This window comes from Dipteris shenzhenensis, chromosome 17 (genome assembly GCF_047967505.1).
Source record: "Dipteris shenzhenensis isolate YYH24624 ecotype China chromosome 17, Dip_SZ_1.0, whole genome shotgun sequence".
Lineage (NCBI taxonomy): Eukaryota > Viridiplantae > Streptophyta > Polypodiopsida > Gleicheniales > Dipteridaceae > Dipteris > Dipteris shenzhenensis.
The window spans coordinates 50,698,540-50,718,041 of record NC_141612.1 but is presented as its reverse complement, the minus strand read 5'-3'; the positions used below and the strand labels follow the sequence as shown (position 1 = coordinate 50,718,041).

The following is a 19,502-nucleotide window of genomic DNA, read 5'->3' as shown; positions in this document are numbered from 1 at the left end:
TTCTACTCCTTCCATCAACTTGGTCATCGTGATGACAGATTGAACAAAATAAATGAGGGTTTTTCCATCTCTTTGGTGCTGAGAGAGCACAAACCATGCCTCACATGCATCAAATCACATGCAGACCACTCTAATAATCAAAACGAGATGCCCGTGATTTGTCTATAAGCATGGCTACATCCAAAAGCAATGAAGTCCGATGCATCCCAGCCTATATAAGGCAGCCAACCAATGGCCCTACAGATCTCCCATTCCATTTTGGTGTGTTGAGTGCTTTAGCCTTATTCAAGGGATCATGCACAAATTGGGCTTCCATCAAGTTGCAACAATGGTTTATTGCACCATAGAGAGTAGACTGGATGGGGTACACCATTCTCTTGATTATAGGACTTCTTTATATAACTCCTTTAGATACAGCCAGGCCCGATGCATGCAATCTGCCTAGCCTTGCATTTGAACAATTCATGGATGCAGTGTCTTTCCCACCAGTGATTGACATTTCTGATGGACAACAGTTAACATTGGGTGATCCTTCTTGCTTATACTACTTGTAGGGAACTTCTGCTGCTTGGTTCATTTAGAGGGGTGGTCATCGTCACACTAATGCTCATTTGAGTATCTACATAAATTGCAATGAGATCTTCCCAACACAACTATGTATGCATGTGAAACAAGCCAATAGATTGCAACATTTCATGACCCACATTAATTGAAAGAAATTTTATAGCAATTTCATTATTCTCATGGTGTGCTTTAAAAGATGATTCTATGCTGTGCAGTCAACATAACATAAGCTAGCTTACGTTAGGTGGGAGAGTCACATTTTACACATTTGCATGGAGGACGAAAGCCCATCTAATAGCAATCCGAATGCTTGGTTCACTTTGGACAATGTCGATACTAGGGATGCTTATGTTAAGCAAAACTATATCTATGCTAATTCCCACCCCCCTACAACTTTGTGGTATCATGACCTCTTAATGGGCATAACTCAACTCAACTTAATAGCCGATTTATTGGGCTTTTACATCATCACACCAAGGTATGAGGAGAAGGAGTTCTTTAATCTACATGTCGACCTTCCCCTTCTCATAAAAGATAACTGGTTCTTCACGAACGGTTCCATTAACTTTCCAGTCAAGGGACTCTCTTCTCTCAACTGGTGCTTTGAGATAGGAGACACCATCCCAGTTAATGGAAAAATTTGGCCCTATTTGTACTAGTGTATACATGTGCTTCATGAAATCCAATTCCTGCTTCTTCACTCCTAGTTACAGAAATTCTAACAACTTATGATGTTACCTTTGAATGAAGGAGGGATAAGCACAACTGCAACAAGTCGGCATGGAAAGTTCAAGAGATGAAGCCTGCTGTCTCATAACTGGATATGAGTTATTGTAGTCAAAGGTACCATGCAAAGTAGATAATGAAGTTAGAAGATTGCCCCTTTCAGCATCCTAGGATCAGTGGCTCTGCTTTTCATTGGATGTCAAGCGCACTCTTGTCTCTTTTTGCAAAGCAACAATGGTGTTTGCCTTCTTGTTTATAGAGTTGAAGAGACTACACTTTTCTTCAGACTTGCTTCTATATTCAACCCTTTCGCTTCTTCCTCTTTTGTCGTCTTGCAAACTGAATCATATGCTTGTGTAAATTAGATATTGCTCATACTTTGGAAGGACCAAAATCATCACGGGGAAAGGAGGGTCATCTAGGGCAAGTCATTATGCAGGATTCACCAACATTACAGGGTCTTCGAGAAGCAGAAAGACTACATGAACACATTAAATCTTTTAATCGGTGTCAATGATAAATGTAGGTGGCATTTGTATGAAGGCTTCCAGGTCATGTGGGGGACCAAGGCTCTTGGATGTTGATAGGAGGAATACAACATTGATTTACAAATGGCTTCCTTGATTGTTTGAGTCGAAGCCCCATGGGTTGAATGCACGAAATGGTTTATTGATCATGGGGAGGGGAGAGCCGTAGGGGTTGGGAGGAATATGTTGTGGTATGATCGCTAGTACTCTTGGTTCCCACTTAAAATAACGGGATTTGATTTTGATTGGTGGGTTACCAGAGGCCTAGAAGGCTTGTGGCCGATTGATGTATGGAAAGGGAAGGTGGGTCTTCGAGGTTGTCACTCTGAATGGCAAACCTCTTGCATGGATTGATCTCCCTCAGGCTAGAAGTACTCATAAGAAGGGAGTTTTCTCTTGGTTATGGTTGTGGCATGTGAAGAGGGCTTGTTGGCAGTCGATGTTGTGGGTGAGAGATTAGTATCACCTTAATCATAGGGAGTCAATGCTAATTGCAAATGTAATGCTAAGTGCTATCTATTGAATGCAAATGCAAAATTCTCTATGTTGATTGCCAAACTGCAAACTGTTGTGTCTCAAATTCAAATTGCTATGTGCTAAATGCAAATCTATATGAAACCCAAGGAAGGGCACGTTCCTTAGTCTTATAATTTTTGGAGAGGAAGTGTGCCAACTCTCCCCCCACACAATTGTGTGGTCATGTGCTAAATGCAAAGTGCTATGTGCCAATTGCAAAGTCCTATTTGCCAAATTTCAAATCTCTAAGCGCTATATGCAAATTGATATGAACCAAGGAAAGGCGAGTTCCTTGGTCTTATAATCTTTGGAAAGGAAGCTTGCCAACTCTCCCTAGAATGCAAAGTGCTATCTTCTAAATGTGAAGTGCTACGTGCAAAATTCAATTTTGTAAAACAATACTTGTAAAGTTACAAAATTCAAATAAAACATATTCTTTTGTCAATACAGCTACTCTCACAATCCATAAGGCTTTTTGCCTTCGGCATGCCATTCTGTGAACATAATACTAGGGTAAAGCGTTAGATAAATCTTGACAAAGAGAAAGAAGGAAGAGCAGTTCTTCTGTTGTTGCAACACCTGCCTTTTACATTTTGTTCACCCACGATTGACAAGAAACCTTCAATGTACCCAGAAAATCCAAACCGCACGAGCCCAACTGACTCTCCTAGCGGGAAGGAAAGCCAAACCAAGTCCTCAACTGGCGTGTACATGGCCGAGTGATTGCCAAATATCAGTCCTCGGCGCTGCACGGTGTTCTCTGCATTTGCTTGCAATTTTGGTTTGTCGGGCGGAATCCGAGATATTGGCAGCTTTCAACAATGGAACGCAGCTACAATGCTTACTTTTGTGCATCCATTGACTCTTGGTTGGTTGCACTATTTTACGTCAGGCAGACCGACTTAACATGAAGCGAGATTGTTCATACTGTTATTTCGTATCATGCGTTAGAAATGGACAATCGGAGGAAAACGAGATCGAGCGAGGTCTCTACAAGTACGTATATTCTCCCAACATTGCCATTGTTGTAATGCACGGAACGTATGAATTGCAATGTTGGGTCTTTACAAATATATTTTTTAAATTGAAAGAGGTCTTTACAAATATTAGCATCCACAATTTTCTGGTCCTTCTTCCGAGACATTCCCATGGTCAGTGTTGAGTTCGTTTGGAAATTTATATATTGACCACATCAATGCTGATGCAGTGCTTGAAACAGTATTTTATCTGTAATGAAATTGTATCGAATACTGGGATTGTGCTTCTGCTCGCGTTCACACATTTCATTAACAAATAATATTTTGATGTAGATTTACACGGAATTTTGGAAAGTTTACACACTCCTGCCCAAGAGATCAGCTCTGCTGTTGAATACTGTAAGCACATTGGGGATGACTTTTCTGCAGTCCTCAGTTGATGAGTCTTGTACTCGGTTCATCTAGGGCCTTCTATGTATATTTTGAATATGCAGAAGAACAATACCAGCGATTGAATTTTGTTATTAAAGGAATAAGATTTTATAAATAGAATTGGCTGCAGAGAGTGATTAATTATCTTTTTCATATGAATCTTATAAAATAATTATTCTGTACGGAGAACACGTTAAATTGTCCCTTTTGCTAGATGAGTTTACTTTTTGCCACTTCCGCGTTAACTGAAATGGGATTAAATTTAATGCTGTTTTTTCTAAGTGTAAAATTTATTTATTGTTGCAGCAACTTTAGCTGATGCATCCAAGCAAGATGTGGGCAAGCTTTTAGATCGTGCGAGTCAGAGGGGGTTAGCAGCAAAGGAGCGATCAAAAAGAACTAGCGGTTATCTGGACTCTGGTGGTCGAGTAAGTTTATACATGCAGATGCTATTAAAATGAGTACAGTACATTACTATTTTGTGGGAACTCAATTTGCATCCTTATTTACCTCGAAAAAGGCTTGAGATTTTTTGATACATCTGTTCCTGTGTTGCAGAAACGTGGCAAGCAAAAAGCTTCCCTTGAAGGAGAAACAAGTCTGTTTTATCAGCGCCAGGACTCAAGCAGGAGGCATGGTGAAGAACAACTAAGCCCCCCTGAAAACTCTTTGACATGTGGAGCTGTGGCATCCACATTAGTGGATGTCAAGAATGATGGGTCCAAGTCACTACCACTTTATAAGGGATCTTGTTCACCAGGGGTGAATGGTATTGTTGGTAAATGGGTCTCAGAGCCAGCAGAAAATTTAGACAACATTACTGTAAGTAAACAAGAACACCCAAGCAATTTGCAAGTAGAAGACAAAGATGTGCTAGAAGAAGTGTGCTCAATGGACGATGTATTTGATTGGGAGATTGGCTCTGGGACACTCAGTAGTGGCTTTCGAGAAGAGGATAATAAGGGCAAGACACCGACTGGGGGGATCAGCATTGAAGTTGACACCTCCATACCTGGAATAGTAGAAAAGCAAGGGGGAAGGCCGCTTGTGAGGAGAGCCACTGCTAAGGATAAGGTGTGTGGCATTTATATTTATGGCTAACTTCTGCATAGGATTGTAACCTGCATAAGGTTGGATTGTTTAAAAAAAGGTCTACTTTGACATTGTGATTTGGCTGCAGGAGTTTGCTGAGCTAGTTCACAAATCGCACTTGCTGTGCCTGATTGCAAGGGGGAGAATTGTTGATGAGGCATGCAATGATCCACTTTTACAGGTCATGACTTTACTTATGAGGGGAAATCACAAAATTGGATGTTGGTACTCTCCCTTTAATATGAAATTGTGATGTTTTTCAGCACTGCCTTCAGGCAGCGCTCTAGGTACACTTTTCATAAGAAAGTGTCCCACACACTATGTTGCCACGTGGTCCCTTCTATTTTGGTTCTCTCTCTCTCTCTCTCTCTCTCTCTCCCCTCTCCTCTCCTCTACTCTCTCTCTCTCTCTGCCCCCCCCCGCTTTCTCTCTCTCCCCTCTCTCCCCATCTTCGGGAGGAGCTTTCATGTACTTGTGATATTGTATTGCTCAGGTCCCATAGGCCGGTTTTGGTCTTCAGAGGACGATAATATATTCTTCTTCTTCTTCTTCTTCCCCCCCTCCCCGATTATGCCTTGGTACATGTGGACACTATACCTGTTATCAAAAGCTTCAACATAGGGATGAAATATCTGGAATCGGACCATCTCCCAATATGGTTGGATCTTGACATACACATTGAACATAGGGAGCAGAAATATTCAGCACATGCAGGAGGTTTCAAAGTAGACCCAAACAAATATCAAGATTATGCAGACACTTTGGATGCAAAGCTGAGAACAATGACCAACCCTAGATGGACAGCCCTGCAGGAAGCAATACTTGCCTCAGCCACACAAACATTTGGAACAGCATCTACAAGAAAAAAGAAACAGGTCAAAGGGTTACCACACAAGAAATGGTATGATGAGGAATGTAAACAACTGCACAAAGAGCTGGACAAGCAGGCTCTCGCAAGGAGCATAGGACAGCCGACCACCTTATTACCTTGAGAGTCCTCATGAATGAGTGCATATTGAGAGGACGCACTTTATTTTGTTGCTTTGTGGATTTCAAGAAAGCATTTGACACAGTTCCAAGAGGAGGACTATGGAAGAGAATGCAAGCAATAGGAGTTCCATTGGCCTTGAGAGTAGGCATCTCTCGTATCTATGAAAAGGTATTATGCCGACTCAAACAAGTACAGGGTATGTCCAATGTATTTGAGAGTAATATGGGAGTGAAGCAAGGCTGCCCTCTATCACCTACCTTGTTTGGAATATGCATTGATCAACTGGAGGAACTCATCAATGAATTTGCAACAGAGGAGGGGTTGCAAGGACCGCAATTGGGACTATGGACAGTGCTATTGTTGCTATACGTAGTTGATATAGTTCTTTTTGCATACAATCCGGACTCTATGCACAAACTTTTACAAGTGCTCAAGACTTTCTTTAGGGAAAGTGGTATAGAGAAACGATAGGGTTTGCAGTGGAGCGATAAAAAATAGACGATACTTAGACACAACTGAAGAACGGAACTCATAACACATAGTGCCTGTTTGGTAATATGAAAAACTGAATACAAGAACCTCAAGCTGTAGTGTCTCAAGGACCGTGGCTGAGGCCAATCAGAAAGACGATTCCATGTAGAGAAATTGTAGAAAAGATAGCAGCAGAGGGAGCGAAACGCAGTCCTCCGTGTAGCTCGATGATGACGAAGATGATGAAGAAAAGGAGCTCATCTGGCTGTAGATTTGGAGGTGTATGAGCAGCAGAGGATGAGGAGATGTGGAAGCTTGTTAGGTAGCAGTCAGGAGCAGATCTGGAGCAACAGTTGGAGGTCCAGGGCTAGATCTGGAGGAGAGGAATAGAGAGACAGAGGAGTTGGGGCAGAACTGGAGCAGAGGAGGCAGAGAATGAGTTCGGGCAGGCTTAATAGCCAGTTCTGGAGCAGGAGGGGCTGCAACAAAGGACGGAGGAGGTGAGGAGCAGCTGCAGGTCCTGTCCGCTGCGAGTGAGGGGGTAGGGAGTCTTTTATAGGCCTGACCTAGGAGGTCAGCCAGCTGGTCGGTGGGCTGGCCAGTTGGTCGGCCAGGTCTGGGTTGGCTAGACCAGCTGGTCGGCCTGATTTTGGCCGACAGCATGGCCTTGCTGGTTGCTGGTTTGTTTGCCCCTAAATTGGGGATTGTAGTTGCTTAACACCCCCTCTCAATTACCAATTTGGAGGGGTAGACATTGTGTGCTTGGAGCTTCGTGTAGAGATGTCGACGGTGGTGGTGGCTATCCCTGCGAAATGCCCAAGAGATGCAATGCAAAAAATGCAGAGAAGGTCACAAGAGGAGTGCCCTTGCAAGGGAATTGTTCACTTCCTCAAGTGCCTGAGTTACACGTATGATCAGCAGAAGTAAGAACACTGTGAAGCTCGAGAGAATAAGCCACCCCCTCTCACCGCCGAAAGGTGGAGGAAAAACAAAGGTAAAGAACAAATATCTCCAGCATCTCGATTCTTCCAAAGGAAGAGGTCGTAGCTGAACAGTGAGCCAGTGTGTGCCCGATCTTGGACCTCGGGGGAGAGGAGTCTATCCCCGCCTCCATGAATGTAGAAGATTCGAAACAACAGTCATCAAGACACATCTGAATAGAAAGGGTCCCTCCTAGGGAGAACTTGTAGATCCTGAAGTCGATGCCAATGGAGATCTGGTAGAGGTGAAGGATCATGACCTCCTTGTTCGAAGGAATGGGGAGTGTCAAGCCTGAAACCGAAAAGGGAGGGAGGGATGGGAGTAGAAGATGGAGGTTAGAAAGGGAGGGATGGGAGTAGAAGATGGAGTTTAGAAAGGGAGGGAGGGATGGGAGTAGAAGATGGAGTTCTCTCCCGTAGTGCGTAGCGGAATGAAGAGAAAACTGATATGTTCATAGGAGTGATGCTCCCCGTACCTATGGCCTCCATGAAGAAGCAGGATCCTTAGATCACCAGAGATCTGGTGTGTTTAGATCACCATGGCTTTGATACCATATAGAGGAACGATAGGGTTTGCAGTGGAGCGATAAAAAATAGACGATACTCAGACACAATTGAAGAACGGAACTCAGAAAACATAGTGCCTGTTTGGTAATATGAAAAACTAAATACAAGAACCTCAAGCTGTCGTGTCTCAAGGACCGTGGCTGAGGCGAATCAGAAAGATGATTCCATGTAGAGAAACTGTAGAAAAGATAGCAGCAGAGAGAGCGAAACGCAGTCCTCCGTGTAGCTCGATGATGACGAAGATGATGAAGAAAAGGAGCTCATCTGGCTGTAGATTTGGAGGTGTATGAGCAGCAGAGGATGAGGAGATGTGGAAGCTTGTCAGGCAGCAGTCAGGAGCAGATCTGGAGCAGCAGCTGGAGGTCCAGGGCTAGATCTGGAGGAGAGGAATAGAGAGACAGAGGAGTTGGGGCAGAACTGGAGCAGAGGAGGTAGAGAAGAAGAAGAAGAAGAAGAATATATTATCGTCCTCTGAAGACCAAAACCGGCCTATGGGACCTGAGCAATACAATATCACAAGTACATGAAAGCTCCTCCCGAAGATGGGAGGGTGGAAAGAGAAACCACCTTCTAGGATTCAGGTGGATTCCTATGCTTGAAGAGCTTATACACAAATGTTCCTAAAGCTGAAGGTGACCCTTTATGCAGCAAATCAGCCAGTTTGTTATGTCCCTCAAGGAGGTGATTGAACTCTTCCCTAATGTGTGCATAGTGAGGGCATATCATTACCATGTGTTCTTCTGTTTCAACCATACCTTGATCACATAGTTGGCATATTCTACTCTCCCTTGGCATCTTTTTCCATCCCCCTGTTTCTATTTGCAGCTGGTGTGATCGGGTGCGAAGTGAGGCTAAAGCCCTCCGTTTATGCACTGCTATAGGTGTACATATGTACTTCTGCGTTGTTGTCTCCCTTCCTGTATAAATTGACCAATATTCGGGGTTGATATATGTGCGATAGTACTCAAATTTATCTTTGTTTTCTGCTGTTTGCCATTTCCTGTGTAGTGCATTCAGCAGGTCATAATGAAAAGCCTCTTCATCAATCTCCTCTGAAGAGTAGTTTAAATACTCTTCTACTTCCCACTTCTTGAACCATTTTTTTAGGTCCTGTGCCCATCCGGATGTCAAAATCTTGCCCTTGTTTGTCTTTTGAAGCTTCTGACTTTCATTCCATGCTCTCTTTGGTAGCCTTTCATTATCCATGCACTTGACCTTTGTGATGTATCTGAGTACTCTCTTCAGAGCATGTAGCTCTATGGGTATACATCCTGTCTCTAGGAGTAACAAAGAGTATGGTGTAGTAGCCTTGATGCCCAGGTGCCTCCTAATGAAAGACTTTTGCATTTTCTCTATCTCATTCCACGTTGATGGAGATATACTCCCACCCCATACCTCTACTCCGTAGAGTACTGTCTGTATCACATATGCCCCAAAGATCATATTTCGTACTTGCCACCTTCTCGTATTGCTATTGTTGCACTCATTTTCAAATTGGAAGTATTTTGCCCATCCTGCATCAAGTCTCTGTTGCACACAGCTGTTCCATCTATTATTGGCAGGGATTTCAATACCCAAGTATTTGAATGAGTGCACTGTCTCAATAGGTTGTCCTTTATATAAGATTTGGAGGGGGCTGCTTGGCTGTATAGTCTTGACTATCATGAGTTTAGTTTTGTTGACATTAATAGCCATCCCACTCTCTGCACAAAATATGCTGAAGATATCCATCATTTTTTGCATCTTACTTTCACTATCAGTGAAAACAACCACATCATCGGCGTAAAGAAGCAACCAAATCACGAGACCTGCTAGATGAGGGCTGTATAACTCATCTTTACATGCTTCTTCATTCACCAACTCCTCAAGTCTATCAATGCATAGGCCGAACAAAGTGGGTGAGAGCGGACATCCTTGTTTTACCCCCATATTACTATAGAACTCTTGTGACATCCCATCCTTACATTTTAGTTGACATTTTACTTTCTCATAAAGTCTAAAGACAGCAAACCTTATTTCCTCGGGCACCCCTATGCATTCCATTCTCTCCCATAGCACATCCCTAGGCACTGTTCTTAAAGTCAATGAAACAACAGAAGAGTGGCTTCCCCTTGAGGCGGCTTTCCTCCATCAAAACTCGAAGAGTGACTAGGTGATCCACTGTACAGTGTTTTGGTCTGAAACCAGCTTGTCCCATTGCTCTTTTATTTTCTTTCTCTGCCCAAGCACTCAATTTTGCCTCTACTATTGTGCTATATAGTTTGGCTAGAGTGGAACATACCATAATTGTTCTGTAATTTGTTAATTGATTGCGGTCACCCCCTTTGTAGATTGGTTTGATCCAATTCTCTTGCCATTCTGTTGGGAAACCATTCATCAAAGCCTGATTTAGTGCCATTGCTATGTGCCTTTGCGTGTGCTCATTGGTCCACTTAATGAGTTCAGCCACTAGGTGTAGAGTGTCTGCTGCCTTTCCATTTACCATTTTCTTGAGGCCATCTTGTACATCTTTCAATGAGAAAAGACCCTGAGTATTACTGCTGAGAGGTATGCTCACCATGGGCCGAGCCTTGGGATGTGTGTAGAGCTGTTGAGCATATTCCAGCATCTGTGTTTCTGTAAAATCTCCCATAATGTCATTTGACCTTTGTTTAATTCCTTTCCATGCTCTTCTAGGATGCTTGATAAAATCAATTGCATCAGTCCATTCCTTGTTCACAATATGTGCACGTCTTTTTTTACGTGTAAGTGCATGGAGCTGTTTCTCAGCTGCTCTTTTCTCATCCCCCATTGGGATCCCCTTTAGTGCATTCCTAGCTGCCTTGCACTCAGCATCAAACCAAACATTGTATGGTAGCCCTTTCTTGCATTCTTTATTGCTCTTTTTGTACCCCAAAACTGACTTGGCTGTAGTGAGAATAGCATTTTTCAATTCTGTCCACCCAATTTTCTGTTTTCCCAGCAGACACGTCTCTAGAGTTTCAGCGTACTCCACCTTCTTTGCCTCATTTATATGATAGTTGCCTTCAACTGTTTTGCGCTCTTCTAAAGTTGCCTTGGCAAGTAATATATTAAGCTCCACATATAGTGGTGTGTGATCTGAATCAGGGGACTTTGAGCCAAGTGAGAAATTGTGAATGAGATGGCAAGCTTCCAAACCAATCAATGCATAGTCGATCACACTAGCCCCTCCACTGGCAGGGAAACAAGTAGGGGTATTTGATTTTGGGAAAAGGGCTGTGCCATTCACCACCAACATGTGCATTCCATTCATCAATTGCTCCAATGCCCTACCATGTGCATTCACTTCCTTATCCTTAGAGCATCTACACCAAATGGGGTCAATGTCTATCTCATGTTCCTTGATGTATTCTTGCTGAGTGGGATAGTGAAACTGTAGATCTCCTATCCGTGCATTGAAATCACCAATGAGCAAAACATTTCCTTTTTTGTTGAACATAGCTATATCCAAGCACAGGTCTCCAAGTGGCTGGGTTGGGTCAACCTCATGTCTTTGGTAGAAGGGAGATTCTCTATGAGGAATGTAGCACCCTGCAATGTAAAGTGGTGAGTGCATTCCTTTTACCATGATCCATATGAAGCGTTTGTGGATGTCATCTTTGGCTATGGAAATCATGTCTTGTATATGCTCCTTGTATATGCATGCTACCCCTCCTTGCCCTCGTAGGCCAACTTGCTTTTGCCAGATGGAGTGCACCACGTATCCATTAATTTTAGGAATTCTGCATATGTCCCTTTCCCAAGTCTCTGCGAGAAAAATAATGTCTGCATCATGCATAACTTCATTCAATCCAGCCCCTTTATGCCAAGGGAAACCTCTACAATTCCAAAACATGATCTTCAACTTCTTTTGGGTTCCATAGGCCGCGTGTTCCTAGAGGGCCTGTTCAGCTCCTTGCTCTTTTTTTTTGATTCGGGCCTCATACATACGTCTCCTTTCTTCTTGCTGCTTGGGGGTGCGGTCTTCTGTCACGTAGAAAGATGTTCCCTTTAAGTAAATCTTGCTGCTGTCCAAAATGATTTCTCTCTTGCGCGGGTCAAGCATGGTGCAAACAATTGCTCGCTGACTCGAATTTTCATCTCTCTTTCTCCCTACTCTGTGTGCCCCAAAGACCACAACCTCTTGCATGGCAAAGTGCTCCACAAAAAAGTCCCCTACATCCTTTGCAAGTGAGAGGGGTGTTTCCTTTTCTTTTTCTACTAGACCTCGTATGACAATGTTCTGTGATCTTTTTTCTCTCTCTCTATACTCATCAACATCTATCTTATCTTCTGATTTTTCCCCCTTGTCTAGATGTGCATCTGGCGAGGCATGTCCATTTACTATATTTGCCCATGTCACTGAGGTGTTTGTCTGTGGCTTGCATTCTATTTGAGGCTGTGGTGCCGTATTTTCTTTCATCTTTTCCAAAGTCTGTTCCAGCTCACATAATTTTTCCTCTTGACTGATATTTTTTTCCTCCAAACTGTTTATGGAGCTCTCTTGCATGGCCACCTTTTGCTCCAAATCTTTATTTCTTTACTGTAAGTGTTGGCACTTCAAAGAGAGTGCATGTATCTCTTGCTGTTGGCGATCCAATGTGCTTTGCAGAGCTGTTAGAAACGCCCAAATTCCAGATTCATTAGGAAAATTGTCTATTGTAGCTCCTTGCACTGACATGAGCGGGGCTGCTAAAATGTTTCCTTGAACAGGAATAAAAGGGACTGCTTGTCCATCTAAAATGGTGGGGGGTGGCTCATCTCCGACTGTCATTTGCAGAGTACCTGTTTTAGTTGGTGTTAGAGAAAAAGAGTTTTTCATACTTGTACTTCCTGCAGAGCTCTTCGTCATTGGAGTGGAGGCTGCTGCCAAACCACTCCTGTTGACTCTTTTGTTGAGAGTGTTGGACGCCAGGATGAAGACTGGCGACGCGCGCGATAGAAAACAGGTGCACCTGATATCACAACAGCATGCTATGTGCTGGGGCGTAAAGGGATCCTGACGGCCAACTGCGTTGGAGTTTTACCCCCTTTCGGAGCTGATGGTGGCCTCAGATTTTTGATCTGAATTGAGCAACTACCTGGAACTTCTTTCGCGATCGCCGCGCGCGGCAAATAACAGGAGCCACCGGGTACACAGCAGGGCTAGAGATGGGGGACGCCTGACGGTCAACCGCGTTGAGGTTTTACCCCCCATTCGGAGCTGTTGGTGCAGTCCAAATCGCCATCAGAGAGAGAGAGAGAGAGAGAGAGAGAGAGAGAGGGGGGGGGGGCGGGGGGAAGGCTAGGGAGAGAGAGAATGAGTTGGGGCAGGCTTAATAGCCAGTTCTGGAGCAGGAGGGGCTGCAGCAAAGGATGGAGGAGGTGAGGAGCAGCTACAGGTCCTGTCCGCTGAGAGTGAGGGGGTAGGAAGTCTTTAATAGGCCTGACCTAGGAGGTCGGCCAGCTGGTCGGCCAGGTCTGGCTTGGCCAGACCAGCTGGTCGGCCTGATTCTGGCCGACAGCATGGCCCTACTGGCTGCTGGTTTGTTTGTCCCTAAATTGGGGATTGTAGTTGCTTAACAAGTGGGCTGTAAGTGAATGTCGGAAAAACAAAGATGATGGCAGTCTGTACCAATCAGCCAGAACATCCCCCTGAGATCACCTTTGATGGACAGATTATTGAGTATGTCAGCACCTTCAAATACTCAGGGGTTGATATCCCGGCAGATCACAGATGGTGGCAATGTATACACAGAAGGATGGACCTGGCTGGGGGAAGTACTACCAGTTTGAGAATGACTGCAGACACCAGGAACTAGAAAATTTGAAATGTATTGTTTGATGCATATGTAGTACAGACAGTATTATATGGAGTGGAAGTATGGGGAGGCAGTATTTCAGCCTCTACATGGAATGATATTGAGAAAATGCAAAAGGCTTTCTTACGGCAACACCTTGGTGTCAAACCCACTACTCCATACTCAGTACTTCTGTTGGAAACGGGAAGGAGGCCGATTGAATTTCATGCACTGATTAGACTTATGCAATACCTAATAGAGGTGCAGCAAATGCAACCTGATAGGTTGCCTCATAAAGCATGGAATGCCAGCACAAAGCTTCAAAAGAACCACAAAAGTAAGATCATTTGTACAGGATGGGCAACCGACATAAGAAAATGGTTCAGTAGATGGAAAGTGGAAGCATATTTGACCATGCCGCCTAAAAAGGTCACCATGCAAGAGTTTCAACTGTCTTTATTGAGCACTTTGCAAACTCACTAGCTGACAAGTGAAAAGAAGGTGAAGCTGGAATATTACCAAGACAACATAAATCCCACATGTTGGTCTACATACATGTCCATAGAGACTCATGCTCAGCCTTATATTAGCACACCTATCCCCCTTGTATATCGCAGAAACATAGCCAGGTTTCGTACCAAATCTCATACATTTGCAATTGAGAAGGGAGCTTGGATGCATCAGCCCAGACGTGCTAGAGTCTGTACCCTTTGTGACATGCAGACAGTTGAGACGGAGGCACATGTGGCTCTACAGTGCCCCCGATATGCACATATTACTGGAGGACTCCGCTCAGCTGACATCAGTTCTCTCTACTGCCTCTCCGGCAGCATTGGGATCTTTTGTCACTCGTCTTTTTACCCGGCGTCAGGAACTCATACTCTTGACCCCTGTCCTTGAGGAGACTCTATTTTACATTGTATTGAGACGGGTCCCATGGGTCATTTTCAGCCCCCCGAGGACATTAATAGACTCTACTTCTACTTCTTCTACTTCTCTCTCTCTCTCTCTCTCTCTCTCTCTCTCTCTCTCTCTCTCCTTGCTCTCTTTCCTCTCTCTCCCCCCCGCTCCCCCCCTCTCTCTCTCTCTCTCACACGGAGTTTGCAAATCATTCGAACTTTTCTATATAGGGCTTCCATCACATGTGTTGCAAATTAGTCATTTATCTTGACAATTGTTTTCCTTTGACAGAACCAACTTGAAGGTAGTGCTCACGAGTACTTGTATACTCACTTGTTTTGCTTAGAGTCATGTGGCCATGCTGTGGTGTTGCACCTTTTTGCTAAATATTTTGTACACTCTCACCCAAGGAACATCTCAAGCTCAAATTGGTGCAAAGACCTTAATGTACTTATTAAGCTGGAAGATATTTTTCATTCTGGTGAAAGGTGACAAAAATAAGATACTGGTGTTACTAGACTAGTTCAGTATACCTAGAAAGGATATGAGTTTTTGGGAGAATACTGGTTTAAAAGAAGATTAACAGTAAAAATGTGTTTCTTTATACATGTAAGGGGGCTTACACTTCAGTGTCCCTTAATTTTTGGATCTCCTGCAAAGTTTATAGGACTGTGTGTAATATGCACTGTTTTGAATCATTTATTGTGAACAGGCATCCCTTCTCTCGATGGTTCCACCTCAAATAAACTTTTGTGATACAGAGCGTATCTCTGCATTGGAGCTTGGGCCTCTTGTGAAATGGGTAAAGCACAAAGCTTATTTACAAATCAATCCATATCATCTTGGAGATTGATTTCTACTTGTTATTAAGCATGCGCTCTCTAAATTGATTGAACAGCCATGAATAATCATCAAAATGAATCTGTAATCACCTGGCTCGTTTCCTTGCCTTTGCACATAGGATTTCTGATGTTTAATCGAGGATGCTGTTCAATATCAATTCTCTCATGTCTACTCTTGTTGACTAGATGCCTGGAATTAGTCCATGCCTGCCCCATATGTACGCTGTATCACAGGTTCTGGCTGTTGGAATATGAATGGTCACCTCCCCACTTGTGAGCCCCCGAATGTGTGCATTGTGGGGGTCGACCAGAGAGAGAAGAGAAGCATGGGGCTGCCACATTGGCAGCACATGAGCTGCCATGTGGGCAGCACTTACACAGAGGTACCTGGCATGCCTGCCACATTGGCAGCACATGAGCTGCCATGTGGGCAGCACTTACACAGAGGTACCTGGAGCGTGCCAGGTGCCTTGGAGGATTGCAAAAGGCTGCGCAGTTGTTGTCAGAACCTGCGATGATATCATCAGCAGTACAGGGTGCTGCAGGCAGATGTACGGAGGCATGGCAGGTTGGTTCTGTTAGAGGTGACATCTCCTGGTTCACTGAGTTAAGGCCTTGGTTGTGGGTCTGCCTGCCCATGTAAGGGAGAGTGAGGGCATGTTTGTGGGTTTGCCTGCCCGGGAGAGCCAGAGAGAGAGAGAGAGAGAGAGAGAGAGAGAGAGAGAGAGAGGGATGCTGCCCAGTCCATGGCGATATGTAGGAGGATATGGGGCGGGTTCGGGCCTGTTTTTGCCCTGTTCTGCGGCCTACCTAGTGCTGCCACTAGGCTGCCCTCATGGCGCCTAGTAGACGCCCTGGTTGGGGGCCTTTTATAGCCCCTAGACCCCCAGTCAGCTGGTCCCCTTCGGTCGGCTGCACCTACCTGCTCAGTCAGCTGCCCTTACCCCTGCCAGTCGGTTTTCTTGGGCTGGGGGGGGGGAGCCTATAGATAGAGCTCCTCTCCCCCATTCTCTCCATCTCAGTGTACACAGCAGTTCCCACTTGAAGTTGAGTTTTTCCCCCCCAGCAGTAGCTGTGAGGAGATGGTGAGTGAGAGAGAGCAAGAGAGAGTGAGAGCTGGAAGCTTGGAAGCTGAAAGCTGAGTTGCAATAGAAGAGTGTGAAGAGTACAACTCAATGAGGGAAAGATAAGGTTTTGTCCTAGTGACAAAACCTTAGTAGTCACTAACCATAGTTAGTGAACTAACTGCGGTTAGGGGGAAAAACCTCTTAAAGAGGGAAAAGTGCCCCTAACTAGCTTATTATATTACATTGGTCACTGCTGAATTATATCTATAATTCTAAGAGTAGCGGGGTTTTCTCCTGAGATCCTTGTGCAAGGATCTCTTGTTGTCTCTGTTTCCAGTTCAGTTTTGTGAGTGGTTTGCTCTTCCCTCTTCCCTGTTGTTCATTCCTGCTGCACTTCTCACATGGTATCAGAGCCAAAAGTTGACTAAGAAGACCTGTGCTGTGGAGAGGATGTGAAACAAGCAAGCTACAGAGGCTTTTTGGGAGCGGACTGTTTTTTGCAGTACAAAGAAGGGCATTTTCTTTAAAGGGTGTTTTCAGATCGAAGTAGTGGATTGTGTGAAGGCCAGCTTCGTGGAGGTCGAAGGAAGAATTCTCTTCAATGCTCTCAGCCTTGTCTTCCATCTTTCCTCCTCTCTTTTTTCCTTCATACCCCTTCTTCTACTCTCCTCCCCAATCTTCCCCGTTCTCTCCACTTGTGTCCCCATGGCTTCTCCGCAGGAATTGGTAGAAAGCAAGGTGAAGATCCCCGTATTGCCCATGTTCCCTGTAGACCGTCAACTGGACGGGAACAATTATGGGGTTTGGCGTGTCATGATGGAGTCGGTATTAGAGTGCTACGACCTGGCAGACTTCATTTTGGTAGGTGTCAAAATGCCAGATCCCCTTCAAGAAAGTTTAGGTGTTCTGGATGAGAAGGACGTTGAGAATCTGGCTCAAATTTGGGACCGCGTCAACGCAAGGGTACCTTCCTTTATCTTTCTGAACTGTACTCCTCAGATTATAAATCATGTAAAGCACATGACAGCAGCCAAGAGTATTTGGGAGCACCTGGCCTCCCTATACAATGGGAACTCCCCTATGAAGTGGGTCCCTCTCGAGGTTCAGATGCGGATATTGGATCCTGCGAAGTCTTCATCCATGCGGGACGTATCAATAAGCTTCAAGAACTTCAACAAGAGATTCTTCAAGCTAGGAAGGAAATATCGTCTGAAGATATGGCCATTACCCCGCTTTCTCATCTCACTTCCCAATACTTTACCTTCTATTCTTCGTTAATCACTCGTGGCAGGATGAGCACTCTCACTTGGGAAGAATGGGTGCCTATGGTGCTAGATCAAGAGGAGTGGTTTCAGAGTTCCTCCCATGGTGGTGGCTCCGATGCTCTGGCAGCTCGTAGTCGGGAAAGAATCAAGGTCTTCGCACCCCTAATACGAGAACCGAAGCATAGAAGAAGGTACTTAAGGCGGAGCGATTGTGTAATCGTTGTGGCCAGAAAGGCCATTATTGGAGGAAGTGCTCTCTTTGGGTGACCAACAATGGTACTGGCTCCTCCTTTGTAGCTATAACTGATGCTTTTGCGCACATTGAAGTTATTGATTTTCTCGCTTCCTCTATTGGAGAGGGGGTTCTGGCTCTTTAAGCCAAAGATTCCTGGACCTATATTGTCGATAGTTTGGCATCTCGGAATATGAGTCCTTCTCCAGTTGGGCTCAAGGATTTTGTGATCTTCTGGGGAGATGTCTGTATCGGGGATAGCTATCATCAAAGTTCGTGGTAAAGGCAATCTCGACATAATTCCCAATGACAAAGGAGGGATGCACTCTTCTTGAGTATTGTTTGTTCCCTCTCTCGAATTCATTTTGTTGTTTGTTTATGAGACTTGCCGTCTCGGTACCATAGTGTTGTTTGATGAGCACTTTGTGGAGGCATGGATAAAGCAATCGGTCAGGTTGTTCAGACTGGCATCTACACTCTGTCCGTGCTTTTCTCTATCACATGTTCTTTTCAAGGTGACCTATGGCATTTTCGTTTTGGTCACTTGAATGTTGATGCACTCGAACGGGTGCTCGTGAATAAATGGTTCTCGGTTTATACCTAGATGAATCCAGGAACGTTCCCAAACTCATTCTCTAAAAACACAACATAGTGCAGTTTCAATCTCACGATAGTCACTCATAAGATTGAAAACTACAAACTCCATCACGCATAGTAGGGACTAGCATAGTATGTGTGGGTGTGTGGATTTGTATGTGTGAGAGCATACTTTTATACTATGGTCTACACCCACTGTTGGGCGCTGATGACTTCAGTGGGGATGTCATAGTAGCTAGTCCCTGCTATGCGTGATGGAGTTTATGGTTTTCAATGTTATGAGTGACTCTCGTGAGATTGAAACTGCACTATGTTGTGTTTTTAGAGGATGAGTTTGGGAATGTTCCTGGATTCATCTAGGTATATGCTTCTGCCGTATTAGCGGACATGCAAATTTCACCTTGTGAAGTTTTCGTCCAAGTTGCGGCCTGTTGGTATTGCGATAATTCTTTCTATCTTAAATGTTGCGTTCCCCTATCAACTAGATTTAGATTTAGATGCTTGTTTGGGGAGACTAAAATGAAATCGTTTAGACTTCACAAGCAGTTGTAGCTTGAATGAAGAGATTTGGACTACTTTTTGGTTAGCCTTCTCCTTTAGTGCTAGCCTTCGTCATGGCTGAGTTTGCTCTTCACCTCCGGAGTGCCGACAGAAACTCAGTACGAAGACTTTGTGGGCCTATGACTGTTGCCAATCTTGGTAGGGCTCTCTATTTCATGCTGCTACTAGTTGATTTCAGCAGGTTTATGTGGATCTACTTTCTGGCCCAAAGGCCTTTGGCGTATTCTCGTTTTCGGGAATGGTGTGCTTTGGTGGAAAATGAACCTAACTTCTATGTGAAAACTCTTTGGTTTGACAAAGGTGGTGAATTCTGGTCCCATCCTTTTGAGGAGTTTTGTGTGACAAAGGGCATTCGGCGGGAGTTTGCCAATACTGGCACTGCCTCAGAAGCAAGTGTTGTTGAGCGGAATAATCG

At 44.4% G+C, this 19,502-nt stretch overlaps 1 protein-coding gene across 3 annotated transcripts in view; it reads left to right on the top strand.

Annotated features, from left to right (window-relative positions):
• The first annotated feature begins 2,785 nt into the window (after positions 1 to 2,785).
• Positions 2,786 to 19,502, top strand: part of RAD4 (DNA repair protein Rad4 family) — a 122,335-nt gene continuing 105,618 nt past the window's right edge. The window contains exons 1-6 of one of the 3 annotated variants that reach the window (XM_087388129.1): positions 2,786 to 3,329; positions 3,644 to 3,709; positions 4,049 to 4,170; positions 4,301 to 4,816; positions 4,923 to 5,015; positions 15,236 to 15,325. In XM_087388129.1, coding sequence (XP_087244255.1) covers positions 3,287 to 3,329; positions 3,644 to 3,709; positions 4,049 to 4,170; positions 4,301 to 4,816; positions 4,923 to 5,015; positions 15,236 to 15,325 — 930 coding nt within the window. In that variant the 5' untranslated portion in view covers positions 2,786 to 3,286. The remainder of the gene's footprint in view (positions 3,330 to 3,643; positions 3,710 to 4,048; positions 4,171 to 4,300; positions 4,817 to 4,922; positions 5,016 to 15,235; positions 15,326 to 19,502) is intronic. The other 2 variants (XM_087388131.1, XM_087388130.1) reach the window with 2 other exon arrangements.